The sequence below is a fragment of the Melozone crissalis genome, unplaced genomic scaffold (genome assembly GCF_028551555.1).
Source record: "Melozone crissalis strain CALT ecotype California unplaced genomic scaffold, PUWL_Pcris_2 ptg000034l_1, whole genome shotgun sequence".
Lineage (NCBI taxonomy): Eukaryota > Metazoa > Chordata > Aves > Passeriformes > Passerellidae > Melozone > Melozone crissalis.
This window is the reverse complement of record NW_026535812.1, coordinates 10,347,713-10,368,324: the sequence shown is the minus strand read 5'-3', so window position 1 is coordinate 10,368,324 and position 20,612 is coordinate 10,347,713. Positions and strand designations below refer to the sequence as shown.

The 20,612-nt window shown below is 47.4% G+C and overlaps 1 protein-coding gene across 1 annotated transcript in view; it reads left to right on the top strand.

Moving 5' to 3' along the window:
- Positions 1–2,323: 2,323 nt before the first annotated feature.
- IRS1 (insulin receptor substrate 1) overlaps positions 2,324–20,612 on the top strand; it is a 51,107-nt gene continuing 32,818 nt past the window's right edge. Inside the window, exon 1 of the mRNA XM_054282909.1 lies at positions 2,324–6,763. Coding sequence (XP_054138884.1) covers positions 3,207–6,740 — 3,534 coding nt within the window. The 5' untranslated portion in view covers positions 2,324–3,206 and the 3' untranslated portion in view covers positions 6,741–6,763. The remainder of the gene's footprint in view (positions 6,764–20,612) is intronic.

Genomic DNA, 20,612 nt, shown 5'->3' with positions numbered 1-20,612 from the left:
TATGAACCAAATGAAACTGTTAGGGGAAGTTGATTGGACATTAGGAGAAGGTTATTCACTGACAGGGTGGTCAGTCACTGGAACATGCTCCCTGGGGAAGTGGTCAGAACACCAAGCCTGTCAGAGTTCAAGGAGAGTTTGGACAATGCCCTTTGTCAGATGCTTTAGTTTTGGCTAGACCTGTGAGGAGCAGGGCTTGGCCTTGATCATCTGTATGGGTATCTTCCAACTCAAGAAATTCTATGATTATAGGACTGTCTCCTACTTTTACTCTCAAATCCATCTTTCCTGGTGTGAGACAATGCAAGTCAGCTGGTAGTTTTTCTCCATGAAGAGATCATTCCACTTATGTGTGCACATCAGTGGAACACCTGCCAAGAGAAAGAATGGGGCAGAGCAAATAAAATTTATTATTTAATATTAATAACCTTACCTACTATGTGCAAATTGTTTAATTACAAAAGTAGCACATATATTCTGTGCACAAACATGCATTCTCATGCTTGTGAAGGGACAGGGAGAGGAGGTTTAGGAGCTATCCTCCTGCCACAGGACCTTTTAGCTGTGGATGTATGGGGATGGTGCCCTCTTCTCACAAACATACCTTGTCATTAATGACAGCCACGATAGCTGATCTTAATCTGCCTTGGGGCTGCAATTCTATCCCACAGCTCCATGGTGTGGGCTGGGGGAGCAATTTCTTGTCCTACTTGTCGGAGGATAGAAATCCACTTGGTTTGTGCTAATCTTTATCTCTGGGTATGTATAACATTTATTTTCAATACAAATATCTGGGTTTGTCATGATGAGCTATGGTATTGAGGAAAGAATGAGGTGATGATATAGGTTATTGTTACAGCGTGGATTGGATTGTCTTTTTTTCTCACTCCTCACCAGCTAGACTCTGCTCTTGCGTTAGAAATTGTCATTTTGTGTTTGGTAAACACCCTTAAACAATTCTGTGCTTTATGGTGTTTTCTACAGGACGATATGCAAGGGTGGTTAGTGCTGCTGCCTGCTGTCCTTTCTAGGTTCTCCTTGTGTTTCAGCTGTTTCAGGGGATTTTTCACCTTTTGACCAAGCAACTGCTCCTCTCAAATAAGTGTACGGCCACGATCGCCGCAGCAGCGAACTTTGTAGTGCAGATGCATTAGAAAAACCTCCAACTTATTTACCCCGTGTTTGGACCTACACAAATCCAAACGAGAGTATACTTTTATTTAATTTTAACCTGAAGAGTAGAGGAGAGCACTGCTGTGTTGCTTTCAGCTCTGACCAGCTGCAGTCAGTCTGCTGGGGCAGGGCAGTGCCAGCTCAGGGCGATTAGAGCCCCGCTTCCCTGCCAGGCTGTCCAGGGTGACCCATCCTAAGTGGCACCAGGGCACACCAAAGGGCCCCCAGACCCCGAGCCCGCCCCCGGAGGCACAGCCGCACCCGGCCGGGCGCCGTCCCGCAGAGGGCAGCATTGAGCAGCGGATGCGGCCGCAGCGCTCCCTCCCGCACTTGTTCCCGGGGCCCGAGGCAGAGTTGCGGGCGCGGCACGTCCAGCCCCGCACGGCCACTGCCGCTGCACGCTCGGTTTAATCTAGCACGGAGCGACGCGGGGAGACAAGGGACGCGCTGCACAGCCGGTGGCGGGAGCGCTGCTGGGGCCCGGCCTCGCCCGCCATGGAAGCAGCGCCGTGCCGACCTCTCCCTCCCGCCAGGCCCCTGCTGGGGACCGGCCGCGCTGGCAGCGCCGGGGCCGCGTCTGAGCCCGAGGAGCGGAACGAGCCCCGAGAGGGGCGAGCGCGGCCCCACGGCCGCAGCCACAGCGCCCCCGCTCCGCTCCGCTCCCCTCCCCACGCGGCCGGCGGCAAGGGCTGCGGGTAGGCGGGAGCATCTCCCCGCCCGGCCGGGCCCAGGAGCCGCCACACTGCAGAGGCCGCCGGCGGCGGGTATAAAAAACACGGCGCTGAATGGCGTCTACGCCTCTTTACTACGCGCCGCGCCCCAGCCCGGCCGGGCGCCGCCGCAGCCGTGACGGACGGGCGGCGGCACCAATGGGCGCGCGGCGGCGGCGGCCCCGCGGCCGCGCTGAATGAGGGCAGGGCGGAGGGCGGAGCGGCGGCGCTGGCCGGGAGCCCGGCGGCGGCTCCGGGGATGGTCCACGCACTGGCGCCGTCACGTGTTGTTCTCCTTGGAGTGAGCCTGAGCCGCGGCGGCGGGCGGAGGGGGCTGGACTGCCGAGCGCGGCCCCCGCCGCCTGTTTTGGTGCGGGGCGCCGGGAAACTCCGAGGAGAAGCCGGCGGAGAAGGAGCCGCCGCGGCGGTGCCCGCTCCCCCGGCGGGCTGGGGCACGGGAGGGGGCCGCGCCGCCGGCCGCTGAGGCGCTGCCGCCTGGAATGAAGAGGAGGAGGAAGAGAGGATGTTCCTTCGGCACTCGGGCTTGCCTCCCCTCCTGCCGCTGCCGGGCTGCGCCGCGTGTGGAAATGGCACTTTCTCTGCCTAACGAGATGGGACTGAATGGGGTCGCCAGCCTCCTCCGCACGCACGAGCGGGAGCAGCAGCCTCGGCGCTGATATTTGGGGAAGGGGGGTTGTATTGTGGGCGGCATTTTTTTTTTAATTTTCTCTTTTTTGAGAGGAGAGCGAGAGAGGGGAGAGCAGCGTGTATTTTTGGGTGCAAACCCCGGACTTTGCAAAACAATCTCCGCCCCCGAGAGGATATTTAATCTGCAACAGAGATCGCTGCTCGCGGAGGCAAACTTGAGCCGGGGAAGGGGTGCAGGGAGCGGAGGAAAGGGACCCGCGCCTCGCTGCCGGCCCCGCCGGAGCCCGACCCCTGCAAGGAAAGATGTGTTTTTCATTCCCGGCTGCTCATTTTGGGACGAGACTTTCGTCTGGACTGATCGGGACTGGACTTTTTAAGGACGAGCTTACGCGTCTAAGCGCGATTTGGGCATAAACAGCAACACAAACTCTGATTTGGTGCTGGAAGCTGCCTCTGCCACTGAACAGCTGCTCTCACCCTGCTTCTGTCCCTCCCCCGTCCCGTTCTCAAAAGAGGATCCTGAGCTATTTTGCCTTTTTTCTTTTTTTTATTTCCCTTTTTTTTAAATTGTTGTTGCATGAATTTTATTTTAGGTGGTTGCCTTTCCTGGCTGGCTTGGCTGTTTTGGGGTCTTGCAGACTGCGAGCTGCAGTAACAACTCCACCACCTCTCATCATGGCCAGCCCCACGGATAATAACGAGGGCTTCTTCTCAGATGTCAGAAAGGTGGGTTACTTGCGCAAACCCAAGAGCATGCATAAACGATTTTTCGTGCTGAGGGCAGCCAGTGAGTCTGGACCCGCCCGGCTGGAGTATTACGAGAATGAGAAGAAATGGAGACACAAGTCAGGGGCCCCCAAGCGCTCCATCCCACTAGAAAGCTGCTTCAACATCAACAAACGGGCTGACTCCAAGAACAAGCACCTGGTGGCCCTCTACACCAAGGACGAACACTTTGCCATTGCAGCTGACAGTGAACCTGAGCAGGAGAGCTGGTACCAAGCACTGCTGCAGTTGCACAACAGGGCCAAGAGCCACCATCACCTCCATCACCATCACCACCACCACCACAGCGATGTCACTTTTGGAGGCAGCAGCACAGGACTGGGGGAAGCAGGTGAGGACAGCTATGGTGAGGTAGCCCCTGGTCCAGCTTTTAAGGAAGTCTGGCAAGTAATTCTGAAGCCTAAGGGCCTAGGCCAGACAAAGAACCTGATTGGCATCTACCGCCTGTGCCTGACTAACAAGACCATCAGCTTTGTAAAGCTGAATTCAGATGCGGCTGCTGTGGTGCTGCAGCTGCTCAACATCCGCCGCTGTGGTCACTCTGAGAACTTCTTCTTCATTGAGGTGGGACGGTCAGCTGTCACTGGACCTGGTGAGTTCTGGATGCAAGTGGATGACTCAGTGGTGGCACAGAACATGCATGAAACTATCCTGGAGGCCATGCGAGCCATGAGTGAGGAATTCCGGCCCCGTAGCAAGAGCCAGTCCTCCTCAAACTGTTCCAACCCGATCTCTGTGCCCCTTCGCAGGCACCACGTCAACAACCCTCCACCGAGCCAAGTGGGGCTCAGTCGGCGGTCCAGGACTGAGAGCGTCACGGCCACTTCTCCTGCCGGTGGTGGAGGTACAGGTGGCAAACCCAGCTCTTTCCGGGTTCGAGCATCGAGTGATGGGGAAGGCACAATGTCAAGACCTGCCTCTGTGGATGGCAGCCCAGTTAGTCCCAGTGCTAACCGGACTCACTCACACAGACACCGTGGCAACTCCAGGCTCCATCCTCCACTCAACCACAGCCGCTCCATCCCAATGCCTTCCTCGCGCTGCTCTCCTTCAGCCACCAGTCCAGTCAGCCTGTCATCCAGCAGCACTAGTGGCCACGGCTCCACCTCAGACTGCCTGTTCCCACGAAGGTCTAGTGCTTCAGTTTCTGGCTCTCCTAGTGATGGTGGATTTATTTCTTCTGATGAGTATGGTTCAAGCCCGTGTGACTTTCGCAGCTCTTTTCGCAGTGTAACCCCTGATTCATTGGGACACACCCCCCCTGCCCGGGGTGATGAAGACCTCAACTACATCTGCATGGGAGGGAAGGCCACCTCTTCTTGCTGCAGCCTGGCAGCACCCAATGGCCATTTCATCCCACGCACCTGCCACCCTCAGCAGCAGCCTCGCTATCCGACTACGCCCTGCTGTCCTCGAGGTGGTAGTGAGGAGGTTGCCGACTTGGAGAAGGCATTCAGAAAGCGGACTCACTCTGCAGGCACTTCGCCCACCATCTCCCACCAGAAAACACCCTCACAGTCTTCAGTGGCCTCCATTGAGGAGTACACGGAGATGCTGCCTTCTTACCCCTGTGGCAGCAGCAGGCTGCCCTCCTACCGCCACTCAGCCTTTGTGCCCACTCACTCCTACCCAGAGGAGTGCCTGGAGATGCACCACATGGACGGTGGCCATCATCGGACCAACTCTGCCCCACACACGGATGATGGCTACATGCCCATGTCGCCCGGTGTAGCCCCTGTGCCCAGTGGTGGGGGGCCCCCCAAGGGTGGTGACTATATGCCCATGAGTCCCAAGAGTGTGTCGGCCCCGCAGCAGATCATCAACCCTGGCAGGGGTGGCCGCCACCCTCCAGCCACAGTGGACTCTAATGGCTACATGATGATGTCCCCCAGTGGCAGCTACTCCCCCGACAGCAGCTCTGCGGGCTACGGCAAGATCTGGACAAATGGTGCCGGCCACCACCCAAAACTCTCAGTGGAGAGCAACGAAGGGAAGCTCCCCTGCGGCGGCAGCGACTATATCAACATGTCCCCAGCCAGCGGCTCCACCACCAGCACTCCGCCCGACTGCTACTTCGGGGCTGCGGGGCAGCCGGGGGTCGAGGAGGCGGCCACCGTAGCGCACCACAAACCCATCTACTCCTACTTCTCGCTGCCGCGCTCCTTCAAGCACGTGCACCGGCGGGGCGGCAGCAGGCCGGCGGGGACAGCCGAGGAGGGCAGCCCTCAGCCCCGCATCGCGCTCGTCTCCAGCCGCCTCCTTTACGCGGCCGAGGACTCGTCCTCCTCCACCAGCAGCGACAGCCTGGGCGGCGGTGGCGGCCCCGAGGGCGGCCCCCCGCCTCAAGCGCAGCCCCCGCGCAAGGTGGACACGGCCGTGCAGACCAAGGGCCGCCTGGCGCGACCCACGCGGCTGTCGCTGGGTGGCCCTAAGGCCAGCACCCTGCCGCGGGCCCGGGAGCAGCCCCCGGTGCTGCTGCCCCCGGAGCCCAAGAGCCCCGGCGAGTACGTGAACATCGAGTTCATCGCCGGCGAGAAGCCGCCCTTCCCCTCGGCTGCCCTGAGCATGGCCCTGCCGCCGCCGGGCAGCGAGGCGGCCGAGGAGTACATGAACATGGAGCCGGGCCCGCCGCGGGCCCCCTGCCCGCCCGGCTTCGCCACCGCCCGGGCGGCCCGGCTCGGCCGGGACTACGTGGCGATGCAGCGGGGGGGCGCCGCGGCCGGCGGGGGCTCCTGCTCGGACTACGCGGACAGCCCGTCCCCCGGCTCGCCCGCCCGCCCGATCAGCTACGCCGAGGTGCGGGGGGGCCGCGCCGGCCCCGAAAAGCCCCCGCCGGCGGCCGCCACCGCTGCGTCCCCGGAGCTGCCGCGGCCGCCGGCCGAGCTGTCGGCGGCGCCGCCGCGCTCCTCCTCCCTGCTGGGGGGCCTGGGCGCGGGCAGCGCCTTCACCCGCGTCAGCCTCAGCCCCGGCCGCAACCAGAGCGCCAAGGTGATCCGCGCCGACCCGCAGGGCGGCCGGCGGCGACACAGCTCCGAGACCTTCTCCTCCACGCCGAGCGCGGCCCGCGGAGCGGCGGGTGGGCTCGGGGCACCTTTCCCGTGCGGCGGCGCGGGGGGCGCCGAGGAGGTGAAGCGGCACAGCTCGGCCTCTTTCGAGAACGTGTGGCTGCGGCCGGGCGCGGGGGAGGCGGCCGCCCGCCGGGACCCGGGGGTCGCGCCCGCCCTGGAGAATGGGCTCAACTACATCGACCTGGACTTGGTGAGGGACTGCGGCCACCGCCGCCACCACCATCCACACGCTCCCGCCGACGCGAAGCAGCCACTGCCGCCGAAGCCCCCGGGCCAGCAGCGCGGGAGTGGCCACTGTGGCGAGGATCTGAGCGCGTACGCCAGCATCAGCTTCCAGAAGCGGGAGGAGATGTAGGAGCCGGACGCCCGCCGGGGAAGGTGAGCCGGGACGGGGCGGGACGGGGCGGGACGGGGCGCGGCTCTGCTCGGGGAGTGAAACGACAGCGGAGATGGGGCGGGGGTCGGGGCTGCTCGTGGCGGTGCCTTCCCGCGGGTTGGGGCGGGCGGCATCGTCCCCCGGGGCAGCCACGGGTTGGGTTGGTTTCATTGAACCTTTTGGCCTCGCTGCAGCGTGTTTTAGTGGCAGAAGTGTCCCGGAGTGCAGCATCCGTGCGGGTGTCCCGCCCCTGGCCCGCACCTGCACGGGCTGGGGAGTGCTTCCAAAGCAGCTTTGGACGCTCCTGTTCAGCCGGGGATACAATATTCTGCTTATTGTATTGGCACTTTTTTTTACTTTCCGAAATTAGCAGTGCTTCAAAAATGTGTGGGAGAGGGGTGTGAAAGCGAATCGCTTCTAGTATTGGGCTGGAAGCGGGAAACTCCCAGTGTAATCCTGGTTTGGTCAGTGATTGTGGCCAAGAGTAGAGCAGTGAACCCTGCTAACACGTGCATGGCTAAGGGCATCTACCTCACAGGGCTGTGACTAATGTTAATTCGGTTTTGTTGGAAGGAGCTGTGAGTTTGGAAACAGACTTCAAAGCCTTTAGAGCATTGTATCCTATCACTTGTGTTTCGCTTGATGTCTGTGTGGCTGTCCCTCACCTGCCAGTGTTACAAACAGCACAAGAAGTGAGCCCCATGAACTGTGTTTTTAGCATTGACTAATGTGTTCTGCTTCTTCCTGAAGCTTTTAATTTTTAATTCGGGAAGAACTTCTGCCAGGCCGTTGCACGTTGATTACAGACATGTAAGATGAGTAGGAGCCTTGTTGGAAGCAGTGTGATGTTTCTGTTGAGTGGGAACTTCATGCAGCACAGAACAATGTATCTTGTTAAGAGCTCATTAAGTACAGCACGCCTGTGTCCTTTCACGAAAGGTGAAGAGTGCTTTGTTTTGGTGCCGGAGAGTACTGGCAGATAGTTATCTAGTAAATTTTGTCATTCAATTTTAACAGTTTCCTACACGCCTGAGCAGCAGCAATCACAGTAGTTAAAATAGTTACTATGAATAAATGAGGAACATTAGGGGGTGAAACTCATACCGCTGTTTACATCATCTCAGTATTTGTGTCACCTGTTGGCTGTGCTGAAGGGAACATTGAGGGCTGGTGTTGGTGTGATGCCTGGGATCATATGTTTTTCATATCTAGGTGTTTTGCATCCTTATAACCTGAAAAAAGGCAAAACAGCCTCTTCACGTTTGCTGCTTGGCATTGCTGCTGTTGCCCATTAGAGCAAAACAGTATTAAGTCTTTGTCTTACATGACCTACAAATATCAGGTTAATTGGAAGTTCAAGATGGGACTTAGGATCAGTGCAAATATTGCCAGTCTGGTTCAAGTGGTAACTGGTAGGAAATGGTAACTTTTGTGGCTGACAGGACTGTGCTGAGTGTCACCATACATTATTTGTGACTAAATGTACACAAATTTACACAGCCACACCTTTTCTCAGTTCTGGCATGTGCTTGCAAGAGCCCTGTTTTTGCAGATGGCTCTGCTTAGGACAGCATTGGTGTTGTGAATTCTTCGGGAGGAGACTTTGGCAAAGGATGCAACATGTTCTGTAGTTCAGTCACTTTGCTGGGAGCATCACTGTTCCCTCCCACCTGTGCAGTGTTGAGGCTGGAGAGTAAGTGTGAGAGAAGATCCTTGGTCAGTGTGTGGGTAAGTAAAGAATATATGAAGGGTATGAGAAGGCAGGTCTGGCAGGGAGTAGCGTCATAGCTGCTTACACAGTTTTTTTCCAAATGCACTGCTTTCCTTTTGCTGTGGATAACTTGTTTAGTTGAACTATGTGTCATCTTTAACATAAAAGCTGTGGCAATGCTCTCCATGGTGGTGTTAGGTAGATACCTGCTGTGATTATGCTGTTCAGTGAAAGATTAGGATGTGGAAGACCTGATATAAGAACTCATGGAAAAATACTAGGCAGACACTTTTAAGGGCAGCACTGTGTAAATAGAGTAATTGTTATTTGAAGTTGGTTCTTATTTCCAAAAATTTGGATTGGATTGAGGAGGCACAGCTTCTGGGAGGCAAGGGAAGAATCAGGTTGTAATTATATGGGGAGTTTGAGCCATGGCTGTTCCTTCTCCCATCCCACTGTAAAGCTTTGTTGGTTGCTTGTAGCCCTCTCAGACCTTAACTGTTGGGACTCTTGTTTCCCAGGTTAGATTTCTTGCTATCAACTGAAACTTGTCTTGTAAAATTCAGCCTGACTAGCTCATCTCTTGAGTGTGCTAAGGAAAGAAACCCAACAATGTTTCATTCATACTAAACCATTTTTATAGTTATTTTTTGACATGTGCTTGTACCTTTTTTGCTTTGGAGGTAAAACTTAGGTTTGGCAGGAGACTTGTTCTGTGTAGGTTGTACCTTATGCCATTCCTAAGATAACCTGCCTGGAGCTGAATGATTTATGGCACTGATTGCACATGCCTGAAAAAGTTGTTGAGCACCTTCAGCTGAACCATTCACCTGAAAACTGCACAGTTCCCCAGAGCTTTGCCTGCCTTTCCCAGCGAGCAGCAGAGCAGGCTGTGCCTCCTTGGCCAGCTTCTCCTGTGCTCCTGGTGGCAGCTGAGGCTGTCCAGGCTGCAGCTGAGAGCGGGGAGCTTGTGGTTGTTGTTTCTCCTGTTGGTGCCTGAGCGAGTGAAAGATGAAGGAAAAGCTGCTTGGTGTGTTTGCAGGTACAGTAGAGAGGAGAAAACATCTGGAGCTGGGAAGGGAAAGGTGAAGCTGCAGGCTTCAGAGCAAGGGCTGGGGAAGGCTGCACTAAGTACTCTTACTCTTTCTCTGTACTCTCCCTCTCTTTCATGGGTTATTATTGACACTTTTAATCTCAGAAGTGGCAAAGGGACTGTACATGTTGGTTTTCTTTTTCCCTCGATAGAACAATCTTCCAGCCCATCCCAAAGGCCAAAACTATCTGGATAGTGCTTGTTTTACCCATTCTGGAATTTTCTGTTGTTGCTGTCTACAAGACATCTACAGTGACCCCAAATGTTGGCTGTTCATCTCCTAACAGTAAAATGACTGTTTGCTGCTTTGATGCAAACTACCTGACTCCTGTCCTTTTCCCTGCTCCCTTTCTCTGCCAGCTGCCTCCAAGTTGTTAGACATGAGATTCTGAAGTATTTTTAGTCTCTTTCAAGTGTAATTATTTCTCCTAACATTAAGGATCCTGGCTGAAATAACCATGTTGTTTCCCGAATTTCATTGAAAAACATTTCTCTCTCACCCACAGAATTCCTCTGCACTCTCCAATCCCATTGCCTTCCCTGTCATATATTCTTGGCTGTTTCCCAACAGCTGGCCCTGCCCTAGCTCTCTTCTTTTTTCCTGTTAGAAGTGCTGTAGTTTCAGTGCAGTTTTGTATGCTCTCCTGCCCAAACCTTTACCTCTGCTTTAGAGAACTGGGTACTGTTGAGTGTGTCTAGCCTGGCTGGTGACTCTTGGATCCTCTGATGAGTGGCCTTTTATGCTGTAGCTGGAAGGCTCTGTTGCTGCAATTGCCAAGTTGTGCTGGGAAACACCAGCCCATGACATGGAAAAATTGAGGGGAGAGAGCAGTGTAGCCCGAAGGCGTTTTCCTCCTGCTTGGAGTTTTGCATGCACAGATGTAGTGGGCTGGTCCTGGCTAGGCACCAAGTGTCCACCAGAGCCACTCTATCACTCTCCTCCTCAGCTAGATGAGGGAGAAAAAGATACAACAAAAGGCTCATGAGTTGAGATGAGGGCAGGGAGAGATGGTTCATCAATTACTGTCGTGGGCAAAACAGGCTGAACTTGGGAAAATTAGTTTCATTTCTTACCAATCAAATCAGAGTAGGATAATAGGAAATAAAAACTAAATCTTAAAACACTTGTCCCCCACCCCTCCCTTCTTCCTAGCTTGGGGGAGCTTCACTCCCCATTTCTCTACCTCTTCCCCACAGCAGCACAGGGGTATGAGAATGGGGAGTTTGGCCTGTTCACTGCATGTTGTCCTGCTGCTACTTCCCCTGCAGAGTAGTTTCCTGTATCCACAGTGGTCTCAGATGTCCTCACTCCTCTCTCTGGCTGCAGTTGTGCAGTTTTTTCCTGTTCCTAAATACACAATCCCAGAGGTGCTGCCTCTGTCAGTGGCACTGCTTGGCCTTGGCCAGGTGTATCTTGGAGCTGACTGGCAATGGCTCTGTCACACATGGGGGCAGCTTCCAGCAGCTTCCCTGAGGAACCACCCCTGTAGATCCCACTGTCAAAACCCTGCACACAAACCCAAGACAGCAGGTGAGCAGATGTTGTGGATATGCTGTGGATCCTGCTTCTGGGGTTGCTGTGAGAAGGCTCCTCAAATGAGCAGGGTTTTGAAGATGAACTGCTGATAAGTTGTGTTCTGAGTATATAGTCATAAAATATTCCAAAAAAGGAAACCATTAGATGTTGGCTCTGGAGAAACAGGAAATGCAGTAGCAGGACAGTGGAATGAATTCAGGTATCTTGCTTTGATCTCCAAAGCTTCAAAGCTTCATTTCCATTTTGTTGATGACTCTGAGAACTCCTGAATGTAAGTGCTAATAACACAGAACAGAATATGTGTAGTGTAAGCAAGTGGTAACTTGGCTCACTCTAGCTTTGATGCTGACTGTTTCACCCACTGTGGGTGGTTTGGGGTTTTTTGGTGATGTAAGAAAATGGAAAATAGTACAATGGAAATTCAGCACAAGGGCATCTATAGCATTGTTAGACCTTTTGCCTGTATCCAGTTAAAACAAAACACTTCTAAAGGTAGAGCTAAACTTTTGTGTGGTTCTCATGAAAATACACATGATGGTAAACAGAAAATTACTCATGTCATTCTTGTACTTTATGCCTTTTTGGTTTGTTTGTTTTTGTTTTTTTTTTTTTTGGGAGACTGCTTGCTTTTTAAATTTATTTCCTTCATCGTTTTCAATAGTTGTGTTCTTTTTCTCAAGTTAAAAACTTAAGGTGGAACAACAGCAGTTCATAAAATCATAGGATATCCTGGGTTGGAAGAGACCCACAAGGGTGCCAAAACAAGACTTGTACACTTGAATTAAGTTTCTAGGGGCGCGTTGTTTCCCGAACTGAAGAACAGAAGTTTCTGTAGTTTTGGGTCAGCACCAAGGTAAATACAAGCATGTTATGAAAGTTTTTCATGCTTTGTGGGTATGACTGTAGACAAAACAGTGCATTTCTTACTGTATGCACACACTAGTTTTTCCTCACACCTAATTATTTGCCAAAATTGAGCCTGTGTCTCCACATACTTGCATATTTGCAGTCCTCCTGTTTAACAAGACCACAAGCTTATAATTAATGGCTTTAGGTGTTTCTCTTTTGTTTTCCTGGCTTAAAAACAGAAACAGAATGATTTATAAACAAATTCATATGATTATGAGGTACTACCTGGACATCTTTAGCGCATGGTTTTCACAGTTAGTTAATGTTTAAGCTGTTTTTGAATGTGGTTTAAATTTGAAAATGAAACAGGACATTGCAGGGTGAGGATGATGCTGATTTTTAATAGCAACTGTAGGGAGATCATAAATTTCCCTAGATAACACTTTTAAATGGAGAATTACTGCTTGTTAATAAAATGCAGCAAGCAGCTGTGGAATGAGAATGTAATTTGACCAATATCTTCAGTATGGTGCATTGTTAAAGGACTACTTTATGATAGCTAAAATTTTGTATTCATTAGGACTGTACATTTTTCATGACTTTCTAAATACTTGAGTGCAAGTACTGAAAGTAAATTTACTTGAATATTTTTTTGAACAAGTAAGTGTATAATAGCTTGTTTGTTAAGAAACTGGTTTTTTTTTTTTTCCAGTTTCTTGAAGCTCTGAAAATTAATCTGTTCAGTACTGACTATTACATGAGTAAAGTCACATAAGCTTTAAAAATAATTTTGGTGTCCAATGATATGGAAGAGAAATAGATACTATTTTGCAAAACTAATTTGACTTTAGGTTTAACTTCTGTGCCAAGTTTCAATGAAAGCTAATTATTGTGTTTGATTGACAGAGTTATGAAATACTCTCAAAGACAAGAGGAAAAAGGAGGGGAAAGCTGTTCATGGGGCCTGTGCTGTGACCAGGAGAGGCTGGGGTTGCTGGCATGAGATAATGGAGAACTTGTGGTGAAGGCTGGGGAGCACTTACAGAAAGTGGTATGGGAAGGAGGTGGAAATGAGAGAGAAATTACTTGGGGGACACACAAACTATGGCAGGATGATGTAGATAGAATTGCAAGGTGTTTGTGATCTGAGGGGAACCGGGATAAGTGATATTTGAAAGTTTGAGGATGAGTATAGAGAAATGTGGAGAGCCTGGATATACACAAAGAGTTTGTTTTAGAGGTGCTCATTTTGCATGGTACTGAAGTTTTCTGAAGGTGTTTTTCCTTCTGTTTTTTTTTTTTTTTTTTTTAATCTTTATTACACTGATTATAGGGATGAACACTCTGCTTAGGAAGCACATGTAGTCCTTATTTGTTATTGGATTTTATTTTTTTTTTTAGTATTTGGATATTCTGCTGACCTTAACAGGATGATTTGCTTAGTAAGGCAAGCAGAATTTACCTCCAGCTCTCCTTTCCTGAATTCTTTGTCTTGTAATATCCCTGTCACAACCACAACAGTAAACCACAGATACAAATCTGAATTAAGTACAAGATAAATAAGAATGAGTGAATTTTAACATTAAAACTCCTTGATTTTATAAAATATATACAGTAAAAGGAGGACTATATTTGCACAGTTTTTTTTAGCTGCAGCATTATCTTCTTTACACTCTACTACTTGGACAGTTATAAATTTGATTTGGGTTCATTAGTTTAATATTTTGTCTTATGAATTAGTAAGTATAGATTCTCTTTTTAAAATGTAAATAATATATTGTAAAAGAAAACTTCAAATGACAAAGCTATTGTGGCTTGTTACAGCAGATGTGGTTTTCATTTTGTGGTAAGAGCTGCAACACAAATACATTAATACTGACAAATGTGTCTGAATTCCCAACTTGTCAGAATGGTACAAGTTGGCTTTTGGTCATCTGTACATGATCTGATGTGTTACAGTTCCTGTTCATAAAAGTGAGTAGCATTATTCTATTTTTACATAATTCTGGGGCTTTGATAAGTGGTGATTATTATTTTGACTACATGAAATAGAGATAGTGAAGGAGAGACATTGGTAACTTGAAAAAAAAAAGATTCACAAGTTTAACAGCTTTACTCTCTGCTTACAGAAATGATGTGAAATTTAACAAAAGCCAAGGTGTGAACAGATAAAGGAGATTTAAATAAGCCTGGCACTCTTAACTAACTAAAGGATGTCTTGATATATGTCTCTCTGATCATGCTTGACATATCTAGGTCATGTTCTCTGAAGACTATTATTAGAGATTTAACCTTGGGTAATTGTGAAGTGTATTTTCTTCAGAGTAATTTTTGATCAGGTAGGTGAGACAGTGGAAGTTTGTGTGTGTCCAAGTGCTTGCAATAATTTGGGAGTCTACTTGGAAGACCTGGTTTCAGCCACCTGAGCTGGAAGGTGAAATGTACTGTTCCATGGTCTATCATAGAAGATTTACTTGTGTACATTTTGTCAACTGTTGTAAAATTCTATTTTTTTGGAAGCTGGTAACGTGGAAGAAGTGACCTGTTAAATTTTCAAATAAGATATGCTTCAGGAGGATGGTGTGCACCTTACAGCTAGCAGAGCTGTTGAAGTGTACTTGCACATTTGAACTCTCTGATGATATGTTATATAAGGGAGGAATGTAGAGTCTGGGAACATCTACAGCTTTAATTGACTGTGTTTCTTCTTCTTCTGCCTCAGCCCATCCCCTCCAGCCTGTGTAGGATTTGGACATTTTTAACCACTAGGGCACCTAAGGATTGCACATGCCTTCTTTGAAATACAGAATCTGTGTGAATAGGAAAAATGGGAATTAACTAGCAGCCTTGTTTCCTATGTAGTTTCAGCAGTCTGGCTTTCAGTGTGGTGCACAAATATTTGTTAAGACATAACTATAGGGTAGGAACTCCATAAGCTGGATTTGCCAGTCAATAAAATACTTAACTAGTTTGTGCACAGGAGCCTTCTTTCAGTGGCACAGTTCCCTGAAGGAATACAGAGCTTGAAGCTGGAGTGGAGGAGACTAAGCCAGTCTGATTGCATGGGTTCCTTCTGCCCTTACTTCACTGAACTGTGGGATTAAAACCAAACCAAAACAAACTGTCCCATCATCCTCCTCACCAAATCCTGCATGTCTGTACATCACCAGTAGCATTCATGTAAATGCTGTGCTGGGAGTTGTGTGTCTTCACTGAGAGAGTAAAAGAACCTCAAGAACTGCACATGGGAGGTAGAAAATTGAGTTTGTCTCTCCTCTTACAGCACATCTCAGCTGGAGTCTTCTGTTTATCAGTTTGTAAATGACTGCAAAGGAATGGAAGGGAAGCCAGTAAAGCACCATGGCTGGAGCTGTGACTTGTTTCAGGTCTGACCTGAGCTTCCCGTGCCCTGTGCTGTGTGAGAGATGCAAAAACACCTCAAGTGACAGCTGATGTGTTCCAGGGAGGGAATCTTTTAGATTAAAACACTGGATGATAATTAATCTTCAGCCAGCTGGTCTTCATTTTGAAGAGAAGATTGCTGTGTTAGAAAAGAGAATTTTAACCCCTAGAGAGCAGGAAATGAGTGACAGAGGAGATGTTTTGGCTTTAGACAGACTTGGAGCTCGACAGCCTCCTGTATGTGCTGCTGGTGTCCCAGTGAGTGATGCTTTGGCACTTTGCTGAAATACCTTAAACTGCTAGAGCAAGGAGACAGTGGTGTTCCAGTAATTCCCAGACTGGTTTGAGGGCTCCTGTGCAAGTGATTGACAAGGTGTTTGGGAGTCACTGCCAGCTGTGATGCTTGAGCCTTCACGTAGATACTAATATAGGAGAAATACAGAAGCTCTTCTCTTTCCTGGAGAAGGCACAGATGTAACAGAGTGTCCTTTGCTGTACCTGCTGTGTCATAGGGCTGGGAAAGTCTGCAGCCTTCCCTGCATGGTACAATGTGCTTTTTCATGGTACTTGGTCTCTGTGGTGATACCCAGGGAAATAATGGTTGGGTATTTTGCTGAAATGATGGTGGCTGTTCCATTTCTGACTCATACAGGTGCTGTGGGTAAGTGATGGTGATGTTGGCTGAGTGGTCTCTGAAAAATGGGATTAATTTTCATTTCCTCAGAAGAGTTTGTGCTGTCATTATTGGTGATTCTTCTCCTGCAAGTCCTGATCACCATTTCTGAATTACTTGTTACTTCAAAACAGCAAATGGTGCATTTATGGAGCAGAATGTTACATAATAATGAGGACATAAACGAACAAGCTGTTTACTTAGTTGAGGCTGAGACAACGTTATCTTCCTTTTTTCCCTATTTTGGAATTTATCCACAAAGATTTTCCTTTCAGAGTACACTTGTATTTCCTGGAAATGACCAACAGTAGGTAGCTCAGCTTGAAAGTGCACTCCTTGAAAGAGGTAGGGCAGCTCAGCATGCCACAGGATTCAAAATGGCTCTTAGATGTCAGTAAGGTAATGTATTCCTTGTTTTGATGGGAATGAAGATCTGTACTATGGCTACATGAAGGGAAAAATGAGCAATACTTGGCTTTTTTTAGTGATGGTAAATTCAAACTGAGCTATTTTCATTTAGGGAAAGTGAAAGTGACTAATTGAAATCTTTACGAGGACAAAAATATATTTTAGGTGGAAACAACATTGTTAAAATTGAAAAAAATTGCCTCTCTTTAACATGTTACGTTTACCCTGTTTCTCTTTTTGACTTCTTCACTTGCAAAGCATGGGCACACTGTACCATCCCTTCATGCTTTGCTATGTTACAAAGTAGTATTTTTAGCATTTGGTCCACTTTTCTGTGTTGCAGATCACAGTGGATTTTTTTTTCTTAATACTGTCAACTAAACTACAAAATTAAAAAAAATTGCTTCTCTTTAAAAGAAAGGGAAATTCAGGAGTACTAAATAATTAATTGCTTGATTGCGGATAAAAATGAAATACAGGTAAGGAAATCTTAGTTTAGGTGTACTGAAAATTATTGCAAACAAAGGAAACTTTCTATCTCCTGTGTGTGGTTCAGGAATCCCAAAAAGCAGGCTGGCTGGCACACGTGGGCCAGGTCCTGCAGGAGCTTTGGGCAGGTGTAACCAGCTTGCCTTCCTGCAAAGGAGGGGTCTCACCTGGACTGCCTTCACTCCCATCTGCTTGCTCCACTGTTTCCCTGGGCTGGTTCCAGTCCATGAAATGGTAACTGTAGTCAGGCTAGCCTGTTCTGTAGTAATTGTTTATATTTCCTCATTTTACGCATAATGGTGTTCAGATTTCTGAGAAAGAGCAAAATAAAATGTATGAAGAGGAATTCAGTTTGCTTAGGAAGCTGTATGTTGAAAACTGTAAACATTTTTTTCTTGTTGAAAGTTAATATTTGTTCTAGTGTCAGTATTTTGGAAATAATCTTGTATTTAGTTGCTGTTATCATCATCTTGTGAACATGATGCATAATGTTCTTGAATGCCTTGGATATTTTAATATGGGTGGATAGCCATGTCTGATTTACATCTATCTTACCAGTTTGAGATCAAAACAGAGGGAGATGAAACTAAATAGAAGAGCAGTGATGGAAGCCAAACAGCTCCAGATCATCCCTTGTCCTTTTCCAGCTGCTGTGCACGCTCCCTCTCCCACAGCTGCTTCTTGGGAGCAGGAGTTAAAGAACGATGCACTGTGCATGAACATTGGGCTTTAAACATGTGAATGGTGCACTTTACTCTTCAATGGATTAACACAGCTGATCAATTCATATGCAAGGCAGTCTTGAATCCTTTAAACAATTTAAGAGTTCTTAAAAGTGAAACCAAACTCAAATGTATTTATTAATTCTTTTCTGTATGAAACTTCTTTATCTAGCAAGCTCTGCTAGAAGGGGAAAGCCCTGCTGAAGGTGTGCAGGCATGTAGCTAGGGCATGTTTTTTCAGGCCTTTGAACTAGGTTAGGAATGTGTCTCAAGATGGAAGAATGAATAGTTACTTGGTGCTTTTAGCCTCCGGGCCTGAAACTCGCAAGAGGAATGTTATTGTGTCTTCAAAGCCTGTTTCACACAAGCCTTTGTTGAGCAGGAACTTGGAGAGCCTTTGTATTATCATGCACACAACAAAAAGAGCCAGCCACCCAATTTGATCTAATTGGGCGGCAGCGGTGAGATGTTTCTTCAGTAGGAAGGCTCTCGAAAATGGGGTGCATATTTTTAATTAGGAAATACACTTTAGAGTGAAGGGATTGCCCACACAGACGTTTACCAGCTTGCTAAAACTCTCTAATTATACTGATGCAATTCCCCATATGCACATCCCCTCTTTTTCACCTCTTCCCTATGTAGTGCTTTCCCAGGAAGAAAGCAAATATTTACATTTCTTTTAAATTCTGTTTTGACCCTGAGGTGGTGGTAGCACATCCCTGGAGAAGGCAAGCTGAGGTTGAGAAAGTAGGGTGGTTCAGGTTGAAGTAATTTTTGTCTTGCTTTCTCAAAAATAAATCTCTATTCAGGATAAATTTGCTGTAATATATTAATACTACCTAAATTAAGACAGAACTTTCACTCAGTGTAACTATCAAATGTTTAGAGGAAATAAACCCATTGCTCTATTGAGCATGAGTGGGGTTTGAAGTGCTACAGCCTCACTTCTGAGAACAGCAGCTGCTTCAGTAGATACCCAGAGAAATTTATTTTCATTTTAGTGTGAGTAGCCTAATGTTTATTCAAAACTGAATGAGATCAACAGAAAATACAGGAAAACAGCTTCATTTTCTCAAGTTTTTTAGTAAAAGAACCCAAAGAACTCTACAAAATCAGAAATTTTGAATTCCACAGTAGCCAGTTTCACTCAATTTCACCTACTCAAGACATGAGGTTTAAAAATAAAAAAAAAATTGTCTTTAAATGCAACATTTATTTTGTTAAGTAACTTCATTAGGTGTTCAGGGATTTTGTTCATTTTCATCCTGTTTTTCATTCAAAAAGAGCTTGAAAAGTCATAAAATTTAACCAGCTACTAAATAATGACCTGTGTTGGTCATTAATTTCATGTCAAGACTCTGCATAAATGTACACTAATAGTATTGTCTAACTAGGGACTATATTAAATGCTAAATTAAAAGGTTATATTGCAGATCATCATGATTTAGTGGTTATTGGTGTTTGAGAATGACCATTAAGGACATAAAAAAATAAGTTTTCTCATTTGCTAATCTAAATTTGATTATTTTAATTACTTTAATTTGAATTAATCCACCGTGAAGCTAAGTGTCAGTATGTACATGATAATTAAATGTATTTGAACTGATATAATCGTGCAGAAATGAAGGGTAGGCACAGAAAGGACCTGGATACAGGATGTTGCCTGATGCAGAGGGGCAGGAGCAGACAATCCACATGAAATGATAGGAAGCTCAGTGGGGGAGAGGTGAGGGCAAAACCACAAGTACAGAAAAGTGGTGGTTAAATGTGTTGAATGGTAAGAGTGACAGGCATGCTGTGTAAATTGGCCAGCTCCTGTAAGAGAAATTTCACAAGGTTAGAGAAGGGAAGGTTGTGTAGGAAGGGGCTCAGGGGCTGAGTGAGCAGAAAGAGAAATTGGAATAATGCTGGGAAGCTCAGATTTCAGTTGATGTAATTGGACTTTAATGGCTTGAATGATTCATAATCTCTTAGTTTGATAGGCTGTTATAAAATTTTAAACATAGGTATGAATGAAGCCTTGTGCTGATAACATTGTGGGATTGCAGCAGTGGAAAGTGTTGATGTGCCAAGAATTGTTAGAGGAAGAAAATTCCTCTAACATACAATGTGTTCGTAAGTTGTGTGTAGGCATCTTTTGGAGGAAGGTTTGAATGATCCTTCTGCATGAATGGGCTATGAATTATTTTTCACCTAGGTGTGGAAGGAGAGGAATCTCCAGTTGATGTAAATTGCTATACTTACTTGAGGTTGGTGGACTAGGGCAGCATGCCTCAATTTAGAATGTGTCCCTTTAACAGTTTTTCTTTCTTTTTCTGGAAGGTGTTACTATACTGTTCTGTTTGAATTAATACTGACTTCCTATTAATTTTAATTAGCTGTAGTAATGAGTTAGCTCTAAAGGGCTACAAAATCATTTGTAATTCAATGTCTAGTTTATCTTCTACCTTGGTTATTTCATCTTTTCCAAAACTACTTCTCCTGAAGATTGCTGAGATGTTTGATCTGTCTTGATTCAAGCCTGTTTACTTCTGTGTTTCTTAGAGTAGCTCGTCAGCTTTTATTCCTTTATCAAATAACTCCTGTGATGTTAATCATAGATTTGGGTCACATTTCAGCATTTGCATTTGGGTTGAAAGAACAGGTAAAAGCAAAAGATTACTAGCAGGATTGCTTTATACATAGAAGAAAAGAGGACTACAGAACATGTAATGGTAACCTTTACAGGACTCCTGTTATTTGTAGGACTTTCCAATCTGTTTGTGCTTTCAACTGGTGAACTCTTGTAGTAGCATCTTACTGTTCTTCACTGTAACTTTTTGAAAGGTTTTGCTTTGGTTTAATGAAGTCAAGAGTGATAAAAGTCACTGTCTGGAATCTGTCTCCCTGGCTTTGTCTGCATATCTGTGCCTGATTCTTGCAGCTTTTACCATTGTTGTGACTTTCTCTGTTCTGATTCCTTAGTCT